This window comes from Rhineura floridana, chromosome 2, assembly GCF_030035675.1.
Source record: "Rhineura floridana isolate rRhiFlo1 chromosome 2, rRhiFlo1.hap2, whole genome shotgun sequence".
NCBI classification, from domain to species: domain Eukaryota; kingdom Metazoa; phylum Chordata; class Lepidosauria; order Squamata; family Rhineuridae; genus Rhineura; species Rhineura floridana.
In genome coordinates, this window is record NC_084481.1 from 54,276,876 (window position 1) to 54,304,665 (window position 27,790).

The following is a 27,790-nucleotide window of genomic DNA, read 5'->3' on the forward strand; positions in this document are numbered from 1 at the left end:
GGGGGGAAAGCTTCCTTCTCTCCCTACTCCCAGTATTGTGTATGTTTGTTTTAATGAACATTATGGACAACAAAGAATTAATGTGCAGTAGTAATTTTCTTATGAAAACAAAATTTACTTTAAGGACATGCACCATTACTTTGGACTGAAACCCATCGAAGTCACTAGGGCTAGCTTCTGAGTAATGCATTGAAGCAAGCTAAACCCATATATAATTAATTTGTATCTCACTTCATAAAAGTAAATAATGTATCCTTGAAAATTTGACCATACCTCAGCTTTATTTATCAGAATGAGTGGTTGATAGATCCACACCTTTGCACTCCAAGTTTTCATTCTGAGCTTCAAAGGACATCAGAAATTGAAAGGTTCACATAATTTCAACAAGCTTCCTGACTTTCATGTGTCAGAACACTCCTTGATTTTGACAGCTTTTTAAAAAACATTCATCAGTTAAATTTTACTTGATGCAGAAGATCAAGGAAACTGAGAAACGTTAAGAAGCAGGAAGAGACAGAGACTATGTTATACAAAGGCCTCACTTTACCACCATGTGACAGGAACAATATCCTCACAATCCCCCAGTTGTACTCCTGGAACAAAACTTGAAGATGTTCTGAAACATTTGAAAGTACTTTTCTCCATATCAAAATCCCAAGAGTGCCATTCATTTAGTAACAAACTCAAAACACAGTAGCAATGCTATCATCACTAACGTTACTACAACTCAATCTTAGACTTAAGAGATGTTCAGTAGCATGATTTGGCTGTAACAGCATTATTTTAAAACACCACTTTAAAGAAGTATGTTAGTCATCAGCCTAAGAGAGAACACATTTAAAAGAGAACACATTTAAGAGAGAACACATTTCACAAGAGACTTTGATGTTTCTGCTTCAGGCCTCTGGGAAGGGCTTACAACAAACAGTTTGTGTTTATTTTCTCTTTCAGTATTAACATTCTTTTTTTAAATCTAATTCTAGAATTCCTGGCAGGCAAGAAGTAAAAAAATCAGATTTCCATTATCACCATCAGACCCCACAATAAAGGGAAAGGGTTGTTTTCTCTTCCCTTCACTCAGTGTTAAGGGAATTGAGAAGATCCAGAACACAAAGAATGACCTTGGACCTTGAACATAGGGCTCATCTACAGAAGCTATCACACAGTTTCCCCCCTGTAAATCCATACTAACCCAATCCTCTAATAATACGAAAAGAGAAGGAAAAAAGTCTTCACTCCGTATCTCTAGTGCTTTCAGACACTGTGCTCCAATGCTTTTAGGTGGGTGTGTCAATCGTTCCCCTTCATGCCCACTCCCTCCTCCTCCCTTCTTTCATTTCATTTTCTGTGGGCTGAAGAGCACCGGCCACTCTCACCCATTCTGCTGGCATTTTTTTCTTGCTGTAAACAGTGCCTTTATTTTCTTTCCCCCTAACTTGTGTGCAAAAGCATAACATTGCTCAAACAAAGATTTGTATTTCAGCTGTATTGTACCAGTGAAAATACAAATAATCACACTTCCAGGCTGTTTTTTTTTTAAATGAAGCTAACTGGCAGAACAAATTGAGCATGCTCAGTTACCAGGTAACCAAAGGGAGTGGAAATGTTAAATTAGAGGGTGTGGTCATTAGGAAACTGCATGATTGATCATTCCCCTAAGCATGAAGAGAAAACACCGTGTTTGCAACTGGCATTGAGCCCTTACTGTGAACGGTGCAAATAGAAAACAGAGGTAAAAACAGTGTCTTTAGTGCAAAGTAATGTTCCCATGTGGATAAGCCCATAGTCATTCTCTGGCATACTGTATCCCTTTCAGATCAGGTAGTGACAACATGCTCCCCTTCTGCAGTGCTGATGGTATTGTTTTAAATATGATCAGTTTCTTCAAGATAATAAATCAAGGTGAGGAAATAGCTCTTTTGTTTATTTCAGCACATTTAAATTATTTTGCCGTTGGGTTTGCCCTTTGATTGTATAAATAAAAAATCAAGCATAAAAGCAAAATAAGGAGTATTAATTTTGGAATAAGCAACAGATAAAAGTTTATTTCACCAGTTTCCAGCTGGTCTAGGTATGCACATAAAAGGTTTTCAAGCAGGTAAAGGAGTACTTCTATAAAAACAGTTCAAGTAAGCCAAGGTCATTAATGCTACCTACATAAGATCACAGAGATCCAGTGTGGTGTAGTGGTTAAGGTGTTGGACTACAACCTGGGAGACCAGGGTTCGAATCCCCACACAGCCATGAAGCTCACTGGGTGACCTTGGGCCAGTCACTGCCTCTCAGCCTCAGAGGAAGGCAATGGTAAACCACCTCTGAATATTGCTTACCACGAAAACCCTATTCATAGGGTCGCCATAAGTCAGGATCGACTTGAAGGCAGTCCATTTCCATACATAAGATCACACTGTTCTATGCTTAACATCTTAATGCAGATTACAGTCCCCAGCTTCATCTAAAAGCATGCACTCTGTGGCTAAAGAATCCTGGGAACTGTTGTTTAAGGTGCTGGGAATTGGAGCTCTGGGAGGGCTAAACTACAGCTCCCTGAATTATATGAGGGGGTGTGCTTTAAATGTATGGTGTATATACAGAGTATGGTAGGTTAAAAATGTTAAGAGGCAAGTAATCTGCATTAAGAGATGTTTTAGTTGGCTAGTTTACAAATTTCCACCAGCCCTTGGATATTCTGATGTAAAGACAGGTCAGTCAAGCAAATCCATTTTAATATTTGTACAATTTACAATACAATGGTGTGTGAGGAAAGACAAAAAAAGACACCCACAAGGATGTGATAAGTACAAAAAGAAACCAGCAGAGGGTACTATTCGATGCTTATTAAAACATAAATAAAAGCAGCAGCAAGGCCCGTTTAGAATGAAAGCAACTCTAAAGTGCACTTCTTCTAAAATACAAACCACATCCTTTCAAAAGGCAATTGTTCTGGGCTCTGTACTGCAAGTAATACTATAATTAGATACAGTAAACTAGAACAATAATGGGCAACGATTTTAAATCAGAATTATATTAGTAAGCAAGAGATGGTGAAAAGACAATTATAAAAACAAAAGAGTCATAATTGTCATTTGGAGTTGCATAGCTTCCCTTGCAATATTTTTCATAGTTTCAGGAACAGAGGAAACTCAATGCTGATGTCACCTTTTCCTTTAACTAGTAGTCTCTAGCATTATCAAAGGCATGTATGATTTAAAAGTAGTCTCTAGCATTATCAAAGGCATGTATGATTTAAAAGTAGTCTCTAGCATTATCAAAGGCATGTATGAACACGCGATAGTGAAAGAGCTGCATAGTGTACTCTCCTGGACTTTTCAACAACAAAAAAGGAACTGAGGGGGCCTAACCATCACAAATGAGGGGGGGGGGGAGACTAGAGATTTTAGAACTACAGGGCAAGAAAAGGACCTGAATATACAAAATCTTCCAGAGTCAATTCACATCTGCATCATATATTTATGAACTTAACAGTAAATCAGCTCATTATATCCAGTGTGGGATGTGCTACAAGCAGAGAACAGGTGAAACCAAGGTGTACCACAACAGAGGCAAGAAACTCTTGATTAATTAAGCCATTTACCATAAAGAAAAACTGGGTGTGTTCATAACTGAATGAGCCCTGAGGAGCCTTGGGTTTGCAATCTTCCCTTCTTATGTGGCAATTCCTGGCTTCTGATCATGGTTCACCAAAAACTGGAAACTGTTTCCGCTGGCCAGCAAAGCAGTCTGCTTTGTGATCCTGGCAGATCAGCTGGCTCAATTTGACTTACTGAAAAGAAGGATCAAAAATCAGGAATAGCCATACAAAATGGTTAGAGGGTGCAGGGGAGAAGGGAGCATGCAAGCTGAACAGTTGTCAGGGCTTGCTCACGAAATGCCAAATCATAGCTGGCATTATCTTTGAATGGACCCATACACCACCTATCAGCAGAATCAATATTTCTGAACTTTCTAAAATTGTGAATGTAAAGGGGGAAAAAACCATTATCTCAAGCCTCTTCAAAAGAAAATACATGATTAAGTCACAATGATGCCCTACGAAGCTGAATATATTTCAATGGGAAGCTTAAAACCCAAGCCAATCTATAGCTTACTGGAACTGTATGAGCTTATAGACTCCTGGAAAGGAGTTTTCATCTGCCTTGCTCCTCCCTAGTCCTTTTTACTCCTGCATCATGCTAAGCCATGGCTTGGCATAGCAGATCAGCAGACATCAGGCTTATGGTTAAGCTCTCTTCTCACTAACCATGAGCTGTAACCACAGACCAAAGTGGCTAGGAGATTGTCTCCAGGAGCCCACTTGTTTGCATGGTCCCTTATGTAACATGCAAACCAGATCCATGAGACTTAGAAGTACTTAACTTTGGCTGAATTAACAATGGGGCTTACTTCTGAATTGACTTTTTATTTATCTGTTTAAGATCTGTTATCCACTCTTCACTATAAGGTCCCAGGGTAGGTTACAGCAATAAAAAATACCATTATAAAAACAGGTAAAATCATTATAATTCTAAAATACATAAAACCATTCTAAATGTAACAGTAATAATACAAATTCAGCAAAAGAGGTATATCAGGACAAAATACCTTGACTATCAAAGTATTTTGAGGTATATCAAAATACCTTGACTATCCAAGTATTTTGAGCTATATCAGGACAAAATACCTTGACTGTCAAAGTATGGTGAGGTTTTTTGCCCCATGATTGTTTGGGCATATGTATTAATTTAACACTTTATTATTTTTTATTTATTTAATTTGTATCCCGCCCTTCCTCCCAGCAGGAGCCCAAGGCAGCAAACAAAGCACTAAAACATTTTAAAACATCATAAAAACAGATCTTAAAATACATTAAAACAAAACAGCATTAAAAACATTTTTAAAAAAACAACCTTAAAAAGGGTTAAAAACATTATTAAAAAACATATTAAACAATTCTGACACAGATGCAGACTGAGATAGGTCTCAAATTAAAAGGCTTGTTGAAAGAGGAAAGTCTTCAAAAGGCGCCGAAAAGATAACAGAGATGGCGCCTGCCTAATATTCAGAGGGAGGGAATTCCACAGGGTAGATGCCGCCACACTAAAGGTCCGTTTCCTATATTGTGCAGAACAAACCTCCTGAAAAGATGGTATCTGCAGGAGGCCCTCACCTGCAGAGCGCAGTGATCGATTGGGCATGTAAGGGGTAAGACAGTCTTTCAGGTATCCTGGTCCCAAGCTGTATAGGGCTTTGTACACCAAAACTAGAACCTTAAACTTGGCCCGGTAGCAAATGGGCAGCCAGTGCAATTCTTTCAGCAGCAGGGTGACATGTTGGCGATATCCTGCTCCAGTGAGCAGTCTCGCCGCCGCATTTTGCACCAGCTGCAGCTTCTGGACCAACCTCAAGGGCAGACCCACATAGAGTGCATTACAATAATCCAGCCTAGAGGTTACCAGTGTGTGGACAACAGTGGTCAGGCTATCCCGGTCCAGAAATGGCCGTAGCTGTCTCACCAGCCGAAGCTGGTAAAAGGCACTCCTAGCCACGGAGGTCACCTGGGCCTCTAGCGACAAAGATGGATTCAAGAGAACCCCCAGGCTACGGACCTGCTCTTTCAGAGGGAGTATGACCCCATCCAAAGCAGGCAACTGACCAATTATCCGAACTCGGGAACCACCAACCAACAGCGCCTCCGTCTTGCTAGGATTCAGACTCAGTTTATTGGCCCTCATCCACCCCACCACCGAGTCCAGGCAGCGGTCCAGGGCTTGCACGGCCTCTCCCGATCCAGATGTTACAGAGAAATAGAGCTGGGTATCATCAGCATACTGCTGACACCTTGCCCCAAAGCTCCTGATGACTGCTCCCAAAGGCTTCATATAGATGTTAAACAGCATGGGGGACAAGATGGTACCCTGCAGCATCCCACAGCACAACTGCCAGGGGCCTGAAAGACAGTCACCCAATGCTATTCTCTGAGAACGACCGTAGAGATAGAACGACCGTAAAACAGTGCCTCCAATACCCATCTCACCCAGAAGTCAGCCCAGAAGGATACCATGGTCAATGGTATCAAAAGCCACTGAGCGACCAAGTAAGAACAACAGGGTCGCACTCCCCCTGTCCTTCTCCCAATAAAGGTCATCCATCAGGGCGACCAAGGCCGATTCAGTCCCATAACCAGGCCTCAACCCAGACTGGGATGGGTCAAGATAATCTGTTTCATCCAAGAGTACTTGCAGTTGCTGCGCCACAACCCTCTCAATCACCTTCCCTAAGAAGGGGGTATTTGCAACCGGTCAGTAGTTGTCACAAACCAATGGGTCCAGGGTGGGCTTTTTCAGGAGTGGTCGAATCACCGCCTCTTTCAAGGTGGCTGGAACCACTCCCTCTCGCAATGATGCGTTGACCACACCCTGGATCCACTCGGTCAGACCCCCTCGGCAAGCTTTAATAAGCCAAGAAGGGCAAGGGTCTAGAGGATACGTTGCTGGCCGCATCATCGCAAGCACCTTGTCCCCGTCATCAGGCTGCATCAACTGAAACCATTCCCAAGAAGTTACAGCAGACGTTGCACTGGACCCCTCATTGGGGACTACAGTAGATGTGGATGGGGCATCAAGACTGCTATGGAGGCGAGCAACTTTACCCTCAAAGTGCCTTGCAAACAATTCACAGTTGGCCTCTGAAGGTCTAAGACTCCATTTCCTGGAGCTGATGTCAACAGACCCCTGACAATACGGAGCTCCACCGGATGGCTACTTGAGGATGCGATGGAGGCAGAGAAGTGGGCCTTCTTCACCACCCTCACCGCCACACAGTAGGCATGGTTATGATGTTTTACTCGTGCCCGATCTCTATCTACTGGGAACTCCCCCAGGGCATTCAGGAATCCAGTGGATTCCATTAGGCTCTGGGGGCGGACCATCTTAATCTGTCCACCACCCCTGCAAGGAAGGATCGGAGCCATAAGTCTAAACTTTGCCAGGAAGTGATCTGACCATGACAATGGGGTGACATCTACCCCCGCTATCTCCAGACCACCCTTCCTTCATCTGGAGCAAAAACCAAGTCGAGGGTGTGCCCTGCCCTTAATACAAATATGATAGGTATGTCCTCCGCCACACATTCTAATTTGGTACAAAGCCTGAGGTTTTATCAAGTGGTAAGGCTTTCCCACATTTACCACTTAGTGAAAAGCTTTGTCTGTATTAGCAATCCACGTGGGAGGATTGGAGGTGAAGTACTGAGTTTCACAGCTACAGAAGTCTTTGTTTTTGTTTTTTAGGAATGCTTCCGCTTCCCTGTTTTTTAATCATGATTTTCAAATCTAGTGTTCAGGGTTTGGCTAGAGAAAGACAACAGGTTTTAAAACTTCTCTACATTATCTTTGACAAACCTTTTCTAAAGGAGAACAGGCAATTTGTATTCTTCAGATTACTTGGCAGGTACTGGATTCCACAAAGAACACAGAAATGTTTTCCAGGTTCTTGCTCTCCAGCCGTGCCACATTAAAGCAATATAAATATCATCTGAAGCTCCTGGTATTCCTGCCTCTGAGGCAGGTAGCTATAGAACATAGTGCTGCGCCCCAGGCGCATGGGGAGTTAGATCAGGGAGAGGAGTCAGATGAGGAAGATGTCTCTGGGGGCTTTGGAGGAGGGGGGGACTCAGTCAGCCCGCAGACCTCCTCGGCCGGCACCCCCATCGAGGCAGGTCCAGCCCCACCTGCGAGTTCCCCACTTGAGCTGTTGGGAAGCGATCCTTCACGCGCGCTGACCCCACCCACGCTGGAATCCCCACCTGGCACTTCAAACGCTTCCCTGCCATCCTGCTTCCCGCCCCCTGAGGTCACGCCATCACTTACTGAAGCCCTGCTGTCGGATGGGCAGTTGGAGGCTTGCCCCACCTCACCACATGCAAGAAGGTGCGAGAAGAGGGACTTTCAGAGGGTGCAACTCCGGCACATCGTTTACACACGAAGACCTTCCCTACTTAAGCAGGTGCCCTCCCAGACTCTAGTGCTGAGTCACTTCTCCCCACACACTGCAGAGACTATTTAGGTAGGCTTGGTAGGGGTAGTAGTGAGTCAGAGTAGACAGGTTTATGAAGTACACCGCTTTGGATGTAACCATCACACTAATAAAACGAGAATTAGAACCTCATCTCCGTCTTGTTTCTCTGACTCTGGGCAGGACACATTGGGCCTTCTCTGTGGCATCTCATTTATGAAATACCCTTCCCAGAGGTTCATTTGGCAATTACTATGCTATCCTTCAGATGCCAACTTAAATAATGTTATTCTCTTTGAGCTTTTCGTTAAGTAATAAATATGATCTTTTTGCTATTTTTGCTGTTGCTGGCTTCATTTCTATCTTATGTGTTGATTTTAAGACCAGGTGTGGGGAACCTCTGGCCCTTCAGATCATCCTCCCTAACCAGTGGCCATCAGCTAAGGCTGATGAGAGTTGGAATTCAGCAACAGCTGGAGGGCCACAGGTTCTCCACCTTTGTTTTAGACACATTGTTAATTTATGTGGATTTTATCAGGCATACTTTTATTTTGTTGAAAGCCCTCTTGAAGACTTTACAGTAGAAAGGTGGGTATTGATATTTTAACACAGTGCTCACTTTCTGAAGCATTCCTCATGACAACATTTAATAATGTAAATCCAAATATTTTGTAGATAAAATACAGCACTGTTCAGAGACTTCAACTTTTCCAAGACTGTGAAAGCATATAAAACTAACTACAATGCACATGACCAGTCCCTAATTGACAAAAAGGCTGTTAAGTCATGGTTGCCTAAATGCTGAAGGAAGTTTTTGCAGGAATAGGAACTATAATACCCTGCCTATTAAGTGGGCTAGATCCCTCACACCCTGTTTGATTTTAACATAGACCAAAACTCAAATAAAAGCAAAAACTATTTTATGTTTCATCCCTGAAATGTAAGGAAGAGTGAACACAACATCCTTCAAGACCGCAAATAGCCTTTCCCTTTAATTGAGCCCAGAGCACTGCGTATGTCTTAGCAGGAGGAGCTGGCCAAAAGAAAGGTTCTATTTGACTGGAGGATTATTCACATATACAAGCCTAAACAGAATGCTTAAAAATTCTTCTTTTAACAGGATTGATGCAGAAACAATGCTGCCAATGTCTTAATTATCATTAAGGGCCAAACCAGGTGCAATATTAATTGGAGTGAGGAGACAGCATCAGAACTGTAGGGCTTGAAGGTTCTCTCCCTTCAGAAAATCCCCCAGTGAAAATTCCCAAATCATCAGGATCACAGCAGGGATCAGTAGAGCCCTGATGCTGCTTCCTCTCCCCCAGCTGCTACTCACTTTTTAGAAAAATAACCCCATGCACCTTAATTGTGGCATGTTTAGTTTAGCCGTAAGAGAACAGGAACTAGGCATGGGCTCACACACTTCTTCCCCCTCTCTGTTATGAATTCCCTCCTCCATAACAAGATCCCACTGAAGTTTGCAAACCCACTTTAACCCCTAATCTTAAACCGATTACACAGGGAACCTGGTTTAAATTTTTCTGATTAATGAAGAACTGGGTATTATCCTATAATATATAAACTCAAAGTTACCCCAAAACACAATATAGATAAAGTGGCATTTTATCCAAATTAAAATAGGATTTAAAAAGAAAGACAAACATTATATTTAACTTGTACAATTCCCAGGATACGATCCAACATTGCAGCACTGGACTTTGCCCTTCTTCTCTTCCCCCTGCATCCACCATGTCTCCCAATCTGCTCTGGAGGGTCTCCCAGCCATCTGGAGCAGAAGAAAAGTAGGTCTAGTTTGTGCAAGTGGAAGTCTGTTGCACAAGCAGGATGCCACAACTGGATATCACCCCCACTATTTTACAATGGTCTAAATCCAATACAGAGTTAAGCATGCTTAAGCTCATTGCTTTCAGTAGGTTTTGGCAAGAGGAACTTTGTGCTGGATTTAGGCCAATAAAATTAAGAGGAAAAACTGATAAGGGTGATTTTTAAAAAATCAACAAAAGGCTTTATTTTTAATAATAAAGCTCACATTGGAGCATAATGATATAAATTTGAGTCTAACATGCTTCCTGTTTGGTGCACACATCATTAAAAAACAGCATGACATGAATTTGTCAATACTGGCAACACAAGGGAATTGGGATCTGGTTTTGTCACAACTATAAATTCTTGTTGACAAGGCCAACTTTTCAAAAGCCAGCAGATGTTTTTCCTTAATCGCACCTAATTCAAGTAGGACACTAAAATGTAGGTATTAAATATTATAGCAAAGCCCTTTCATCTTCACTAGAAAAGACCACTTTTATGTATCAAAACTGCATTCTTGAATTTTAATACTTTGATGAATACAAATGACATTTTGTAAATGTATGCTGAAGCACTTTGTCAGGAAACACTAGAGAGAAACTTATTGAATATGTAACCTGCAAAAAATGGGGGAAGGAGAGAGGAGGAAGAAGAACGCGAACAGAGTCGGTCTGTCTTCCACTTGCTCCCAAACTTCCCACACCTTGTGCTCACCCCTTTTCATAATTGTCACCCCTCTTGCTCCTTCCCACTTTCCCCCTTCTTTATCACGTCCTCTACTCATGATCCTTGCCTGCTATTATGTCCTCCTCTCCATCCTCACCTTTCTTTCTCCTGATTGCCCCACCTCACCCAGCAGCTCATCTCTTCCTTCTGACAACATGGTTCCCATCCATTTCCATATTTATAACTTGTTCTTTCTTCCTTCCCCCCTCCCTACCAATAACAATAGACCTATCAAAACTTTTTTCACTAAAAGGGAAAACTGGACAATACCAACATGTGTTTGGGCAAGTATACATATCGTGATGCTCCTGCACACAATATATGGATATAGAATCCATTAACGTATCGCCAAGTGCATGGCATGAACAAAAATGCCAACAGCAACCAGCTACCATTTGCAACCACCCAACCATTGTAAAGTATAGGATATGCAATGCAAATAATTAAAAATATATATGGTGAAGCACAACATGGAATAACGGGCTCAAGTTACAAGAAGCCAGATTTCAACTGAACATCAGGAAAAACTTACTGTTAGAGCAGTATGACAATGGAACCAATTACCTAGGGAGGTGGGGGACTCTCCAACACTGGTGGCATTCAAGAGGCAGCTGCACAGCCACCTGTCGGGTATGCTTTAATTTGGATTCCTGCATTAAGCAGGGGGCTGGACTCTATGGCCTTACAGGTCCCCTCCAACTCTATTATATTATGATCCTATCATTCATGCCCAAATTGTTAATGGGGATAAAAACAGTCTACTTCCAAATTTAATGTGCAAATAAATACTTCTCAGTGTAGAATCTACACTATAGAGGGCCAAAAAATTAAATGTGGCATATTTTCCTAGAATCCTTATGTACCTGGTAAGAATTGTTAGCAGGCGAGACTATGATCCAGCAAGATTGCAGCTGAAGGAAGGGGAGCAAATATTTTTTGCTGATTTGATCCCTTCCTCCAGCAGCCCCTCTGCACCACTTCCTATGTTGTTCCAGATGATTCCCTGACCTTCCGTGGCAGATTTTTAAGGGTCATGGAAGAAAGGGGGAATCACAAGATCTCTAGAACACTGGAAAAAATTGGTATGAAAGGTTATAGTACTGCAAGTTGTATACAGTACCGTCAATCAAAGTTACTACCTGGTGCTCTACAATATAATAAAGTACTAATGCAAAACAATATTTTAAAACTACAATATCAGCTGAAAACATTCATACATTTCTAAATGTTGAAATGGAAACCAAATAAAAGCTTGAAAGGCTGCAGCAAAGGGAGACAATATTTTTAAAACTATGAAAAATAAAGTGAAATACAATTTTGGAGAAGTCACCTACAGTATCTTCTATGCATCTTTTATCTAGTTTTACAATATTTTAACACACTGGCTTCTTCCTTTCGTTGACAACATTCCCCAAGGCTAGATCGTTTGGAATAACCAAAATTGGTTCATATCTCTACAGATAACAGGCACTTGGCAAACTTCACCAGATGCTCAGGTCCCAGGCCTGATGGAATCAAAGTGATGTTAGTTTCCTGGAATGAGTTCAGTGTGCAGATAAAAAGGAAGCCAGCAGCCACACCTTATTTAGTAAGATATGTACACAGACATTTGCTTGTCGCTACAAACAAAAGCTTTCAGGAGGTGTTCTCACAAATCTGAACAGCTTTTTCCTCCCCATTCTCTATCAGATTACTTTCAGTTTAGCAAATAAATGTGAATCGGATCCTTTTCAGAATGGAAACAGCACCATACAATCATCTGTAAAACTACTGAAGGTTCATGTCTACTGAGCACTGATACTTTGCAAAGTTTGCATTAAATCAGAGCTTAGAGCAATGGGACAAATATGGCACTGGACCGCCATGTTTCCCCAAAATAGTACACAATATATTAATATATAAAAGGCATTTCTCTCCAACTTCACATACGTTCTACATAAGAGTCACAAATACAGCTACATTCCCCCAACCAATTGTTAATCAAGTACTGTTTTACTGCAAGAATCAAGAAATATTTTTCAATTGAGAAATGTTTTTCTAAATTACCTGGAGATTTTTTGCTTGCTCTTGATTGCATCAAGTAGGCATGACGAGGCAGTAAAGGTGATGATGGCAAAGACATTGAAACTCCTTTGGCCAAGTTCATTCTATAGACATCTTCTGGTACAGGCTGCATACCACTTGGAAAATCTGCATTGTGGCCAGATGTGGCAATTATCTGTAGTGTACTTTCTGAGCATGAATCACCTAAAAGAAAGAAAGAAAGAAAGAAAGAAAGAAAGAAAGAAAGAAAGAAAGAAAGAAAGAAAGAAAGAAAGAAAGAAAGAAAGAAAGAAAGAAAGAAAGAAAGAAAGAAAGAAAGAAAGAAAGAAAGAAAGAATTAAGTAGCATAACAAATTAACAGAAATGCCAGCCACATAACTCCTACAAGTCTGACAAAAACTTTATGAAAAATTCCTTTGAATGGGAACAGACCCCAACGCTTGCTGTGACTGCAACAGAGCAAAGGTTGGTTTTAGTGGAATTAGATATATGTCACAAAAAAGAACCACAAACAAAAACAGGAATAATGGATGAACAGGTGTTATTTTCTGTTATAATGCTAATGTGAAAAGGGCTGCTTTTAGGTTGTCCTATACTGAAATCATGTTGCTACACCAATTTTAAGACCTCCAATCCTTGCTTGGTCATTCAATAGGTGACTGATACCAGGTTATGCCAGAAATAGCTTTGGAAAGGCAAGTAGTGAGTTCCCTACTGGGAAATGGGACATAGGACTCAAAAATAAAATATATAAAGAACAGATTGCCTTTTTCTGATGGACACATATCTGCTCCACTAGGGAAAGGCAGTTCATCCTTCCAACCGAGTGGAGGAGAAAGATGAAAAGATAATTTTGGTGGAGGGGGGTTGCGAGAATCAAGGGTAATTTGCTATAATCTATAAATTGTACATATCTATACTATTATTTGCTGGATCTCTACATAAAAGTCAATGCATATTTGGTTTTTTAAAAAAGAAAAGTGTTCTGCAGTGGAAAGCCCATTTTAGACACAAGAAGTTTTATCCAAATGTCACCTTCCATTAAGAAATGAAACCACAAAAGGAATCCTACAATCCCTAACTATTGCTGCCTACTTCTGGCAGCTTCTGCCTCTGTAGTCTGATTATTACAAACAGCTAAAAACAGTTGATAGGCTTAACATCCCTGTACAGTCTGTAACAGGGAAGTCAGACAAGGAGAGAGCAGAAGTATAAACAATTGTCTACACAGAGGATTACATAATCTTATCTCCAAAAAGTTCACATATAAATGTTGCCAGAGTCAAGCTCTCTCCAGCCTTTCCCAGGCTGCTGCTTAGCTTTCTCTCTCTCAAAACAATTAAGAACTCTAAAATATTCTCATACACTGAACGTGATCCTGCTTGTGAGGGAGAAGTGGGAAAATGTAAATCCATACACAATATATTAATTAACAGTACAAAAACAGTATAAAACATGTACTTGAAGAACATACCCCAAAACACATATCACAGTTCACCTTCACTTAATCATTTTGTTTCCATGACCTCCTTTGATCTAATAGTAACAGGCACTGACAAATGAACATGTATCAAGATGATGCTGTTGGAGTGCTCCCATGCATTAAAAAGAGGGATAGCTTTGAAAGCTTGAGGGTGTGATCAACATGTCTTTGTGGCAGGGAGTAGTCCCAGTCACCCTGAAAGAGGCGGTGATCTGACCACTCCTGAAAAAGCCCACCCTGGACCCACTGGTTCGTAACAATTGCCGCCCGGTCACAAATACCCCCTTTCTAGGGAAGGTGGTTGAGAGGGTTGTGGCACAGCAACTGCAAGAGCTTTTGAATGAAACAAGTTATCTTGACCCATTCCAGTCTGGGTTCAGGCCAGGTTATGGGACTGAATCGGCCTTTGTTGCCCTGATGGATGACCTTTATCAGGAGAAGGACAGGAGGAGAATGACTCTGCTATTCTTTCTTGATCTCTCAGCAGCTTTTGATACTATTGACCATGGAATCCTTCTGAGCTGATTTGATGAGATGGATATTGGAGACACTGTTTTATAGTGTTTCCTATACCACTTCCAGGGTTGTTTTCAGAGAATACTTTTTTTTTTTTTAATAAAGTCAATAGTCAATTTATTTATATACCTATTTTTCACAAATAGTCTATGCTCAAAGCAGTTTACATGTACAAACAGTCCAAATACATAACAACACATAATAAAAAGAACAATCACTACAACACTACAATTTTTTTTCATATACTATACATCAAGATGTAAATGAGCATAAAACTCAAGCCAAAATATCCAAAAGCAATCCCCCAAGGTGATACAATAATCTCTTCTATCACCCTGCGCCTTTACCTTCTGCTTCAACCCAAAAGGCAAGAAAGCCTTCCGGAAGCGGCTCCCTTATGAAGGCTTCTGGGGCTGGAGGGTAGGGCAAAGCAGGTGGAAACAGCCATCCCCTGATGGCAAATACAGAGTCTCTGTGTTTTTAAACATGTTCTTCTTTTAATATGTTTTAAAGTCTGTTTTTAAGATGTCTTAGAGTATTTTTAGTGCTTTGTTTTGTGCCTTGGGCGCCTTCTGGAGTAAGGGTGGGATATAAATTTAATAAATAAATAAATAAACAACAACAACAAATAAAAACCAGCCATACATTGGACACATTCAGATGATATTATCTTGGCTTAAGCTGAAACATGAACAAGCCTTATGTCCATGATCGGCACAGAGCAATTAAACCTGGAAATCTTCAATTATCATAGTTTCCCTTTTTGTCCAAACCAGAAAACACTGGTTACCAGGTTCAGAACAAGCCAGGATTATGAAACATATTCAAACCATGGTTTACAACTCTGGCTTGTTTCGAACCTGTGAACTATAGTTTCCTTATATGGACAAAAATGGGAAACTGGTTAACTGAAGACTTCCTGGCTGACTGTGGCACACCAAGAAAACAGGAAGGAAGGGGCAGTACAAGAACAGAGCATATAAATAAGGATGTACATATCTCAGCATAGGTTTGTCCAAACGTAACAAATGACCCTGGCACGTGCAAGTAAGCAGTTTCTCTTTAAAAGATAAACAATGTATCTTGACAAGATATAATCTTGTGAACCAAATAAAGGGCAGCAATTAAATGCATGACCCAAGATTCGAATTCAGCTTTCACTTCAAGCATAAGCTCAATAGACAGCTTTAGACAAACCTCTATCTTCCAATCTGAAACTCCCACATAATGTGGGAACACTAGTCTACCTTGTAAGATTGTTGCATAGAACATGCAAAGCACTTTGAACATCATTGAAAAGTGTGTTGTAAATATTAAGAGTTTATGTGTGTGTGGGGAGAAATGCAGTCATAACTGAACTCTAAAAAACCCCTAAGTTTGTGAAACATGGGCTCGCACAAGTGAAAGTGCCCAACAGGGCAATCCTATACATGTTTAGTTGGAAGTAAATCCCACTGAGTTAAATGATGCTTACTTCCTGCATTTAGGAATTATTTTGGAGACTTATATCCAGTCCCTCCACTGCAATTGCTGGCTCAGGGTGACTGATTAAAAACAATTAAAAAATATATCATTAAAATTTTACAAGTACAGGATTGCAGCCTGAGAAATACATCAACAATGTATTTCCTAATCTAGTTTATTTACTTCCTTTGATATGAATACAGCTGTCCACACCCAGTTTTGTCTTTGGCTGTCTGCCAGGGGATTTCCTGCAACAAATATTTACATGCATCCATATTCATCAGAGATGTCAAAAGAGCCTCAGAACTAGAGTAAGCCATCTAAATATGCCCTTCTGAATATCTGAATCTATGGCTCCTGTTGCAATACTCTTCTCTAATAGGGATCCAGGTGAAAGGGGTATTTTCTGCCTGTATGTCTGGTGGCATATTTAAGTACACTGCTGAGAAAGCACTAGCGAGATTGCAAGTCTCAGCATATAAAAAGGCAGGTTTACTCAACAGTATTTGAGAAGAAGAGTGTTTGGATGTATATTTAATTCATTCTACATGACTTAAATCTAACTGGGCCTTTCTGTTTGCAGAAGGGCTTTTGATATAGTAGATGCTTCACTAACAGAGAGAAGGGGAAACAAATTTTCACTGATTCCCTCTTTCCTCTGCAGGCTCCTGTGCCACCCTCCACACATTTCTGGAAGGTCCTCCAACCACTTGGAGAAGATTTTCTGGAGGCACTGGGGAAATGAGGAATCAGCAAAAATCGCCTCTCCTCCTCTTCTTCTGTTTGTGGAGGTGTCCACAGGATAAAAAACCCTTCCATTTGGATTCAATCCTTTACACAAAGAGATATAGAGTATCTCACTCTTACACAAAGCTCCCAGTAGTCTCCGTTTCAAGAGACTTATCAGGTCCATAGCCGCTTAGCTTCAGCAATGCTGGAATATCAAGATGCTTTCAGATCACTCACTTGGCCTCTACCTTGGGCAAAACTAGTTGTGATACAAGTCAATTTTTTAAAAGAATATTTTCTATTCCTCACAATGAGAAATATGCAGAATATTTTTATATCTATTTTGACCTCCACTCCAAACACACACCCAATTGCAACCATTAAACTGCTACTATGATGGGGAGGGGTTATATTGCAGAGGTAGAGCACATGCTTTACACAAATCTGGTCCCAGATTCAACCCTCAGCTCTTCAAAGCCCTAAATATTGTTCAGAACACTAAAAAGCATTGTTGTTGTTGTTGTGGTTATGTGCCTTCAAGTCGATTACGACTTATGGCGACCCTATGAATCAGTGACCTCCAAGAGCATCTGTCATGAACCACCCTGTTCAGATCTTGTAAGTTCAAAAAGAAAAAGACACCGGGCAAAGGTGAACTGAGGTTAGCAAGTATGGTGTAAAGACATGTTGTATATAGTGCAGGCATTCAAAGCACCAATGTTTGTAGAACTTTCAAACTAAAGCCTCAGTAACATGCATTGTGAAAACCCTAGCAACAAGATCAAAAGTTTCAAATTACAAGTAGCCTTATTAGCATATTGCTTATGTGCTTCAGGGGCAAAAAAACTTTAATGCAAGTTTATTTTTTCTTCTATGCCTGGTCTTAAAATCCATAGGCATTTTAGTCAATATATTGCTATTAAAGTAGCCTTTCTCCAGTATCAGCTTTATTACGGGGGTGACTAGCCTTTTTTGGCTCAAGGGCCACATTTGCCCTTGGCCAATCCACCAGGGTGTAGTCACCACAGACTCTCATATGCACACACAGAGAACCACACAGCATCCCCTCATCAGCTGATCCGTGTAGATTTGCTGAGGAGGGAGGCTTGTAATGTTCTTTCAGATGCACAAGTAAAAACAGATGATGAAGTACACTGAGGTGTAATACAAGTTCCTTTAACAACAAGATAGTAGTTTTAATACTTTTTAAAAAATCTTAGACTGGTATTGTACTAGCTGCCTAACAGGCCACTCCCACTTGATTCTTCTAGGCTGTAACTCCACCCTCTTACTAAACCCAAGGGTTTCCTTCCAAAATATAATAATCTTCTTAAAGGGATATCACTTATCAAATGATTAATCTGATGACTGGGGACAGGGCAATTTGCATTCCCAATAGGGCACTGAGATCTGCCCATTCCAGCATTGTGTCTATTTTTATTTTTGTCTTGTTGCCATTGCCAAAAAAGGTCTTTTGAGGAGGGCCAGAAAAAATTGTTTGGAGGTCTGTATCAGGCCCCTGAACTGGGGATTAGTCACCATGATTTAAAGCACATTTAACAATCATACACAAAAAAGCTGCAGCTTGCTATAAACTGAAATATATTTTCCTGTCATTCACGACGTTATATGACCCTTCTAACCAATAGTGAAGAGTCAGCGGTAGTCTTAATTACTACCCCAGATGACTGGTCTAAACAAAACAGTATTTTCTGCAAGTTTTGCAACTTCTTTGTTGCAACTATACTCAAATTTTAATTCCACCACACTACATGATAATTAGAGAATTGTTTCCTTTTACACTGGAATATAAGTTACAACAACTGGCTGTTAACACGTCATTGTGCTTAGGAAAGCATAGCTCAAGGGAATATTAGTTAAGAATAAGAGGTTTTTTCCCATAGTTCAGAATATAGAGGCAGTGCTTGAATTATTGAGGGAAGAGGGGAGGAAAGCTATGGGGGCTTTAATGAAATCCAAAAGCCCCACACCCTTATTCCTTCTGAATTCCAGACAAATTGTTCTCCCCATGGCCTTATGGAAACAGCAGCTAAACAGGCTATCACAAAAGGCAAAGGAACCAGAGTACCATGTCCCACTTCCAATTTGAGCACTGGACATGAGACATCATATCATCATTGATTTATATTAGTCTTTTCTCACAAGAGCAACCCAAAGTGGTTTACAATGACAACAGCCATTAAAAGCAAAACTTTAGAAAACTCAGTTAATGCAGCATTCCCTGACCTGAAGCCCTCTTCAGATGTTTTGGACCAGAACAGTTGTCCTAAGCAATATTTGAAAACAAAAGTCTATACTCTAGAGCCAAGGACAGGTGGACAGAAAGTAAATCTGGAGCTACTGGTAGATCGCTGAATGAATTGCCGCAGATCAACAAGAACTTCTGGCTCTCAACAGATTTTACAATTTTAAATCTTTTACAAAGATTTTAGCATAAAGAAAATGACTCCCCCTCTCCACCCTAAATTATACCAGTGAAATGATAAAAGCTTGGCAGGACCAGGAGTGGATTTTTGTGGGGATGGACTATGAGCTGCATCCAGTTCTGATACTCAAAACAAATTTCTGGGCTCAAAATTCTTTAATTCCAAGTATTTTTAATTCCAAGTACTTTTGCAGCAGGCTCCAGTCGGTGGATCTTATAGTACTATTTTTTTAAAAAAAACAACAACCCTGAAATAATTTAAATCTGCCCACCCCTGCTCTAGAAAAACAAGACTACCTGACACTCATTGAACTGCCAATATACTAGTAAACTTCCTCTATCTTTAGACATTCAACCTTAACCATTATCTATACACACCCTTTTACAAGGCTCCAAATGTCATTTCTACATTCTAACAGGTAACTTCTCGAATTGGTCTTTGTTTATACCAGAAAATATTTCAAATCATTCACATGCTATCTGGCACAGAGTTCTATTAACCTAAATGATAAGTGGTGTTAAATGTATTAACACAGAGATTGCTTTGTAAGAAGCATACATAATAACAAGCCGTTCAAGCAGTCCAAGGCTTCAGTAGCTACAAAATGAACAACAAAGTTGATGCCTGCATTATCTGCATATAACATGAAGTTTTATGAATGCAGTTGACACAAAATCAGTACCCAAGATACAGCAACCAATAGGAAAACATTTAAGCCCAATTTAGATTATTGCAACCGATAACGTCCACAACTTCTTGGATTTTCTGCCAGTTCACGTGCAAGAGGAGAAGAGCAAACCATTCCACCTGCACATTTGGCTAAGCCACAATTTCTTGTTACATACAAACTCAGGTAACCATGATGTATTTTAACTGTAGTTAAATGGGGAATGGGGAACCTGTGGCCCTCCAAATCATGTTGGGACTACAACTCCCATCATCCCTGACCACTGCCCATGTTGATTGGGGCTGATGGGAGGCAGAGTCTAATAACATCTGAAAGGACACATGTTCTCAATCCCTATTTTAGTTCAATAAAACAAACCAGGATCAAACTGTGGTTTAATGCCCTGTGTTTTTCGGCTAATTACTAGGTGTTAAAATAAATCCCAGTTACAAGAATTCATGTGTAACAGGAAACTGTAGCTTAGTCAAAAGTGAAACTTTCACTCTTTTCTTTGCACACGTGAAACCTGAGGATCATTTGCAACTATCTAGACCATTGTTCTGAGAGTACTGTTTGAACTAAGCCTCAGAGTCTCATAAATAAACAAACTGAGACACTAAAAACAAACGTGCCTTTCAAATTATGATTATTAATGCATCAGTTTATTATGGGCTCATCCGTTTATGGGCTCCTGCTGGGAGGAAGGGTGGGATATAATAACAACAACAACAACAACAACAACAACAATAATAATGATACACATGTAAAGATGCACAACTTCTTTTTTGACACCCAGTACTGGACACCTTCAAAAATTATAATTAAGAGAAAAGACACATGTCCATGCATGCACAGCAAAAGGCAGGATGAAACAATATTTTTTAATCCCAGTGAACAGCATAAGGAAAAACAATGTCCTTCCTATTTATGAGATCCATTAAACACAAACAATCTAATGAAAGGAAGACAAAGCATTCATCTGAGTACTCCCAGCAAAGCAGTTATGAAATATCCTTCCTGTGGGATTCTTTTTTAATCCGTGAGAATGTTTAAGAATATTTATACGCTCTCTCTCTCTCTCTCTCTCTCTCTCTCTCTCTCTAAATATATATATACACACACACACACACACACACATACACACTTGCACACTCAACATGTACACATTAACTGTCTGTCTTTAAAACAAGTTGTTTTGGAAGTCCAGGAATCTCACAGATGCAGCAGCTAGAGTATGCCACAACCAAATGTTCCCATTCATTGTGATGTTTGAAATTTATTTTATTTAGTTAGAAAACATTTAAATTGCTTGACAAAAAAATTCTCCAAGTGGTGCACACACACAAAAAATTATAAATAAGACATGGTTAAAATTCATAAACAAATTAAAAACAAATATACATAAAATAATCATTGTTAAAAAACAAAATCAGTAAAACTTTAAAACAAATATAACTAACTAAATCATGTGTCTGGATAGGCTTGGTGAAAACGGAAAAAAATTCAGCAGGCTTTTAAAACATAGAGAGGATGCCTGCCTAATGTCAATAGGCAAGGCACTCCGGAGCACAGACGCTGCAAGATTAAAGGAACTCCTCCTCACAAATGCAGAATGAACATTATGTGACACTTGTAAAAGTGTAAGTTCCACATATATAAGTGATTGAATTGGCATTCATGTTAAGTGATCCCTATGCTGGGGAGGGGGGGAGGAATTCGGGGGGGAAGGGTACCAACAGCGGTATTGGGCCTCCTTACTTATTTTAAAGGTGGGCTCAGCCTACTGAGTTATGATTATACTAGGACCCTCAGTATTAACCATTTATTGTGCTACTGCTAACCCGAGCTCCTACTGGAAGAAAGGATGGGATAACTGTAATAAATAAATAAAATTAACAGGAATATTTAGAAAATTAATTTTCAGTCAATTTGATAATATATACACACACCCATTACTCTAGTAGACTCTAGATTGCCACAGACTTTTTGTCATATGTTTGTTTAGCTTGCACCATATGTTTGACCCGGGTGCTTAATGCTGAATGATAACCCACAAGGAGCCTGAATTTGATGTAACGAGCTGAGCTGGGGGCCAATGGGGGCCAACCTTCTTCTAGAGTTAGAATTCCACCTCTGTCCCTATGGATGACACCTTAGCTCAAAGTGATAAACCACTTTCAAATTATTAAGGCAAAACTACATTATATGTTAAATGTTACATTATTACATTTCTCACACACACACACAAACCTGAAGCTACTAACGTTTGATTTTGAAGCAGCTATTGGCATCAGTAACCGCTTTCCAACCTGACAAACAGCAGCTTCACTGGAGAGGATTTTGGCAGGACTGTGGTGTGCATTTGTGTGTGAAGGGGGGGTTAATCCTCCCCACCCTGCACAGCATAGTTCCAATTATGATTGCCTCCAGATATTATTAAACAATAGCAACACATACAATTGAACATATAATGCAGTCTTGCCATAAACCTGCCTGAAACACACTATACTCTGGTGACAAGACAGTATTTTCTCTCTGCTTTGTTTAAGGTACCCCACTTTCCTGATATTCAGTATTTAAAAAGGACTTTGTAGGAGGTTCTTCAGCCATGGTGTAAATTCCACTTTTTCCATGCTTTGCAAATTAAAAGACTGATGTGTATGCCACTGAATCAAATGCTGGTTCAACCACTGGTCATACACCTCCCCTCATGCTTCAGGTGGGCTGCCCATGTCTTTTTTTTAAAGTGCTACTTCCAAACCAGGCCCATCACTCTTTAAAGGTCTGCCTTCTTCGGCCCTGCTATAATCCACAGCAATCCAGCAGTTGTCCCACAACCCTTTAAAATTATGGAGTGCCTGCTTGGTTCCCTTGCTTCAGAAAACATTGTGTAAGTTTGTTGCTTTAGTCCGCTTGGTTTTCTGTATTTAATAATTAGACATAAGGAACATCTTTATTAAAATTACATTTATCATTAGCACATGGGTAGCCAATGTATTGCCCCCTTGGACTCCAATTCCCATCAGCCTTAGCCAGCATGGCCAGAGGACAGGGATGATGGGAGTTTTAGTCCAACAACTTCTGGAGAGCACCCATTGGCTGTTCCTGTTCTATTGTAAGCCACCACGGAAGATTTCAGACTGAAAGAAGGGTAATAAATGATCTAAATCAGAAATAGGAAATCTGTGGCTCTCCACACATTTTTGGACTGGAACTCCTATCTGCCCCAGCCAGCACAGCCAATGGTCAAGGATGATGGAAGTTGTACTCCTACAACACCAGAAGGGGCACAGGATCGCCTCTCCTGCTCTAAGTAAGTAAGTATTCTTTGCCTTCAGTCTGTGAACTGGAAGAGGTTCTCTCTTTTGAAAGGGTAACTACTCTCTTCTTTCTCTTTCCGTTCTGTGTGCAACTTCATTTACCATAGCAAAAATAAAATAAAAATACTTGCACCATTAAAGACCATGGATTGTAGTCACTGTGCGAGCGGAACTTCTACTCATGCAATAGAACCCCCTCCTCCCATATAACCCTTATTTAAGAGATAGATCAACTTAGGTAAGTGTCTCTGTCATCTGCATAAATGCGATACTGAAGACCAAACGAAGCAATTTTAGTGTAAAATGTATAAAGAAGACAACCAAGAACAGAACGCAATGGAACAGCACTTATATTAATAAGGGGAAGGAGGAAGATTAAAAATCCATTAACAGGAACTTTGAAGAAAGCAGTAAGAACTGAACCAAGAAAGGATAGCATTTTTTAAAAATCAAGAATGAAATTAGATAAAAGAATAAAGTGATCAACTAGGTTAAAAGTAGTGGAAAGTTAAAGGAGAGGAAGAAAAAACCAGCAGCCCTATCATTTAGGAAAAAGATTATAATTAGAAATCTTAAGGAGTGCACTTTCAGTGGAATATAAAGAACAAAAACCAGATTTGAGTATATCAAAGACTAAAGATGTCAGAAATAGGAAACATACAAATGTTCAACCAAAATCATGAAAAACCTGGAAGAAAACTTGAATGATAGCTAGTAAGAACAGAATGATTAAGAAAATTTTCTTTAAGAATGGTTGTGAATATCCATTCCAACTAAGATCTGAACCCTGTTCAGATCTTGTAAGTTCCGTTCTGTGGCTTCCTTTATGGAATCAATCCATCTCTTGTTTGGCCTTGCTCTTCTTCTACTCCTGTTTTTCCAAGCATTATTGTCTTTTCTAGTGAATCAGGTCTTCTCATTATGTATCCAAAGTATGATAACCTCAGTTTCATCATTTTAGCTTCTAGTGACATTTCTGGTTTAATTTGATCTAACACCCAATTATTGGTCTCTGCCAACACCACATTTCAAATGAGGATTTTTCTCTTATCAGCTTTTTTCACTGTCCACCTTTCACATCCATACACAGAGATTGGGAATACCATGGTGTGAATGATGCTGGCTTTAGTGTTCAGTGTGCAGTTGAGGACCTTTTCTAGTTCCCTCATGGCTGCCCTGCTCAGTCCTAGCCTTCTTCTGATTTCTTGACTATTGTCTCCATTTTGGTTAATGACTGTGCCAAGGTATTGATAATCCTTGACCAGTTCAATGTCCTCACTGTCAACTTTAAAGTTACATAAATCTTCTGTTATTACTTTAGTCTTCTTGACATTCAGCTGAAGTCCTGCTTTTGTGCTTTCCTCTTGAACTTTCATCAGCATTCGTTTCAAATCATTACTGGTTTCTGCTAGTAGTATGGTATCGTCTGCATATCTAAAATTATTGATATTTCTCCCTCCAATTTTCACACCTCCTTCATCTTGGTCCAATCCCACTTTCTGTATGATATGTTCTGCGTATAGATTAAACAAATAGGGTGATAAAATGCACCCCTATCTCACACCCATTCCAATTGGAAATTGGTGATTTTCTTCTGAAATTCCTTGTTCCATTATCCAATGTATGTTTGCGATATGATCTCTGGTGCCTCTTCCCTTTCTAAATCCAGCTTGGACATCTAGCATTTCTCACTCCATATATGATAAGAGCCTTTCTTGTAGAATCTTGAGCATTACTTTACTTGCATGGGATATTAAGGCAATTGTTTGATAATTACTGCATTCCCTGGGATCCCCTTTCTTTGGAATTGGGATATATATTGAACGCTTCCAGTCTGTGGGCCATTGTTTAGTTTTCCATATTTCTTGACAAATATTTCTCAAAATTTGGACAGATTCAGTCTCAGTAGCTTGTAGCAACTCTATTGGTATGCCATCTGCTCCTGGTGATTTGTTTCTTCCAAGTATTTTAAGAGCACATTCTAAAATTTCTGGTTCTTCATCATACGGTTCCTCCATGCATGAATCTGTCATCCGGGCATCTCTTTTATAGAATTCTTCAGTGTATTGCTTCCATCTTCCGTTTATTTCATCTTGGTCAGTCAGTGTGTTCCCATATTGATTATTCAACATTCCTACACTTGATTTAAATTTCCCTTTCATTTATCTAATCATTTGGAATAGGGCTCTTGTTCTTCCCTTTTTGTTGTCCTCTTCTATTTCTATACAATAACTATTGTAATAGTTTTCTTTGTCCCTACCTACTATTTGCTGTATAGTTACATTTAGATTCTAACCGTGTTTCTATCGCCTTTTGCTTTTGCCTTCCTTCTCTCTTTAACCATTTTAAGAGTTTCTTCAGTCATCCTTTGAGGTCTTTCTCTCTTTTTAATGAGAGGTATTGTCTTTTTGCATTCTTCCCTGATCATGTCTCTGACCTCACTCCATAGTCCTTCTGGTTCTCTGTCAACTAAGTTTAAAGCCTCAAACCTGTTCCTTATTTGATCTTTATATTCTTCTGGGATGTTATTTAAATTGTGTTTTGGCATTGTGATTGCTTTGTTGTTCTTCTTTAGCTTTACTCTGATTTTCGATATGACCAGTTCATGACCTGTACTGCAGTCTGCTCCTGGTCTTGTTTTCGCAGAAAGTATGGAACTTCTCCATCTTCTGTTACCAATTATACAATCAATTGGATTTCTATATTGACCATTGGGTGATGTCCATGTGTACAATCGTCTTTTCGGTTGCTCAAAAAATGTGTTCACAAAAAACAAATTATCGGCTTCACATAATTCAATAAGTCTTTCTTCTGCTTCATTTCTGTCTCCTAAGCCCCATTTCCTCACAATTCCTAGTTCTTCTCTGTTCCCTACTTTTGCATTCCAGTCCCCCATGATTATCAGTACATCTTGTTTTGGTGTGTGATCAATTTCTTCCTGTATTTCTGCGTAAAATCTCTCAAATTCCTCTTCTTCTGCATTTGCTGTTGGAGCATAGACTTGGATGATGGTTATGTTAATAGGTTTCCCATTTAATCTCATTGATATCACTCACTCAGACCTTGCGTTGTACCTCCAAATTGCTTTTGCTAAATCACTTCTCACTATTAGAGCAACCCCATTTCTTCTTAATTTCTCATTTCCTGGATAAAATATTTTGTAGTCGCCTAAAATGTCCCATTCCCATCCATTTTAATTCACTCACGCCAAGTACTGTAATCTTGATGCATTCCATTTCTTGCTTGACAATTTCTAACTTTCCCTGGTTCGTGCTTCCCACATTCCGTGTTCCTATTGTGTGCGCCGTACAACTCTGGACTCTTCGCATCTGTGCGCATCAGCCTCTGGGCTTCCTTTCGGCTTTGACCCAGCTGTGTCATTAGTCACAGCACTACTCGTACTTGTCCTTTGTTCTTCCCCAATAGCTCGGTGAGTGCCTTCTGACCTGGGGGGGTCTCATGTTCCAGCATTATCTCGTGTTGCATTTTGGATACTCTGTTCATAGGGTTTTCATGGTAAGAGGTATTCAGAGGTGGTTTATAGCATTGCCTTCCTCTGAGTCCTCTAACACTGGCCCAGTACAATCCTATGAATGCCTACTCAGAAAGATCCATTGAGTTCACTTGGGATGTACTCAGAGGTAAGTGGGTATAGAATCGCAACCATATTCATCCAAGACAGGTGTAGGGAACCTTTGGCCCTCCAAATATTGCTAAACAAGAACTCCCACCAGCACTAGCAAGCATGGCCATATGCTATGTACTCTGATATGTGCATAGTATAGCCACCAAAGTGTCAGCTTCTTGGCATACGTACTACCCAAATGCTTGCAGAACCATTTGTGCATTCCAGTTGACACGCTACCCAGGAATAAAATACTGTCTCCAGTAATAATACTTATAGAATCATATTGGGGAACGGTATAATGTGAAATAGTCCTAAGCTCATGAACACATGAAATGTTCTTTGATTTTTATCAGAACAAGAATTAGCAGATGGAACAAAAACACCAAGAATTCTTATAGCCATAGTGATTGCCTCTGTGATCAGAAAAACGGCATCATCATCAGCATATCCTCCCAGTAGGAGTCCTAAATGGGCCACAAGCATGAGTAGCTACTTAGGAAGGTTCAGTGGCTATGGCAATGTAATCAATGCCATTACAAGTTCTAAGAAAGCATCAACAACATTACAAAACCATGTTTTTCTGCAAAAAGCTGATAAGTGAATTTAACTTGAGCATGCATTTCTTCATCTGATAGCTCAGATTTGTTCTGAATTGTCCATCTCTTACAACTAGCGCTCTGGAGGCTGAAGGGATCCTTGCCTGTGTCGCTAAAAATAATTCTTTTTTAAAAATCCTGCCTAAAATATCAACACTCTTCCACTTCGAATTCTGCAGATTTGAAATTACTATGTAAATTTTGCCCCTTCACTACAGTAAGCATTTAATCCACCTCCAAATCTGTTCTTCTACCCATCTAGTATTACAAAATATATTCTAAGTGAAAGACAACACAAAGATAGAACTCTGGGACTCTGCTTGTGCAACAGG

At 39.9% G+C, this 27,790-nt stretch overlaps 1 protein-coding gene across 5 annotated transcripts in view; it reads right to left on the reverse strand.

Annotated features, from left to right (window-relative positions):
* The window catches only part of TANC1 (tetratricopeptide repeat, ankyrin repeat and coiled-coil containing 1), a 183,083-nt gene that overhangs the window by 86,286 nt on the left and 69,007 nt on the right, over positions 1–27,790 (reverse strand). For 4 of the 5 annotated variants that reach the window (XM_061608702.1, XM_061608705.1, XM_061608703.1 and 1 more), the window contains one exon: positions 12,612–12,812. The exons of the other annotated variant lie outside the window; for it this stretch is intronic. In XM_061608702.1, the coding sequence (XP_061464686.1) occupies positions 12,612–12,812 (201 nt within the window). The remainder of the gene's footprint in view (positions 1–12,611; positions 12,813–27,790) is intronic. 5 annotated transcript variants of the gene reach the window in all.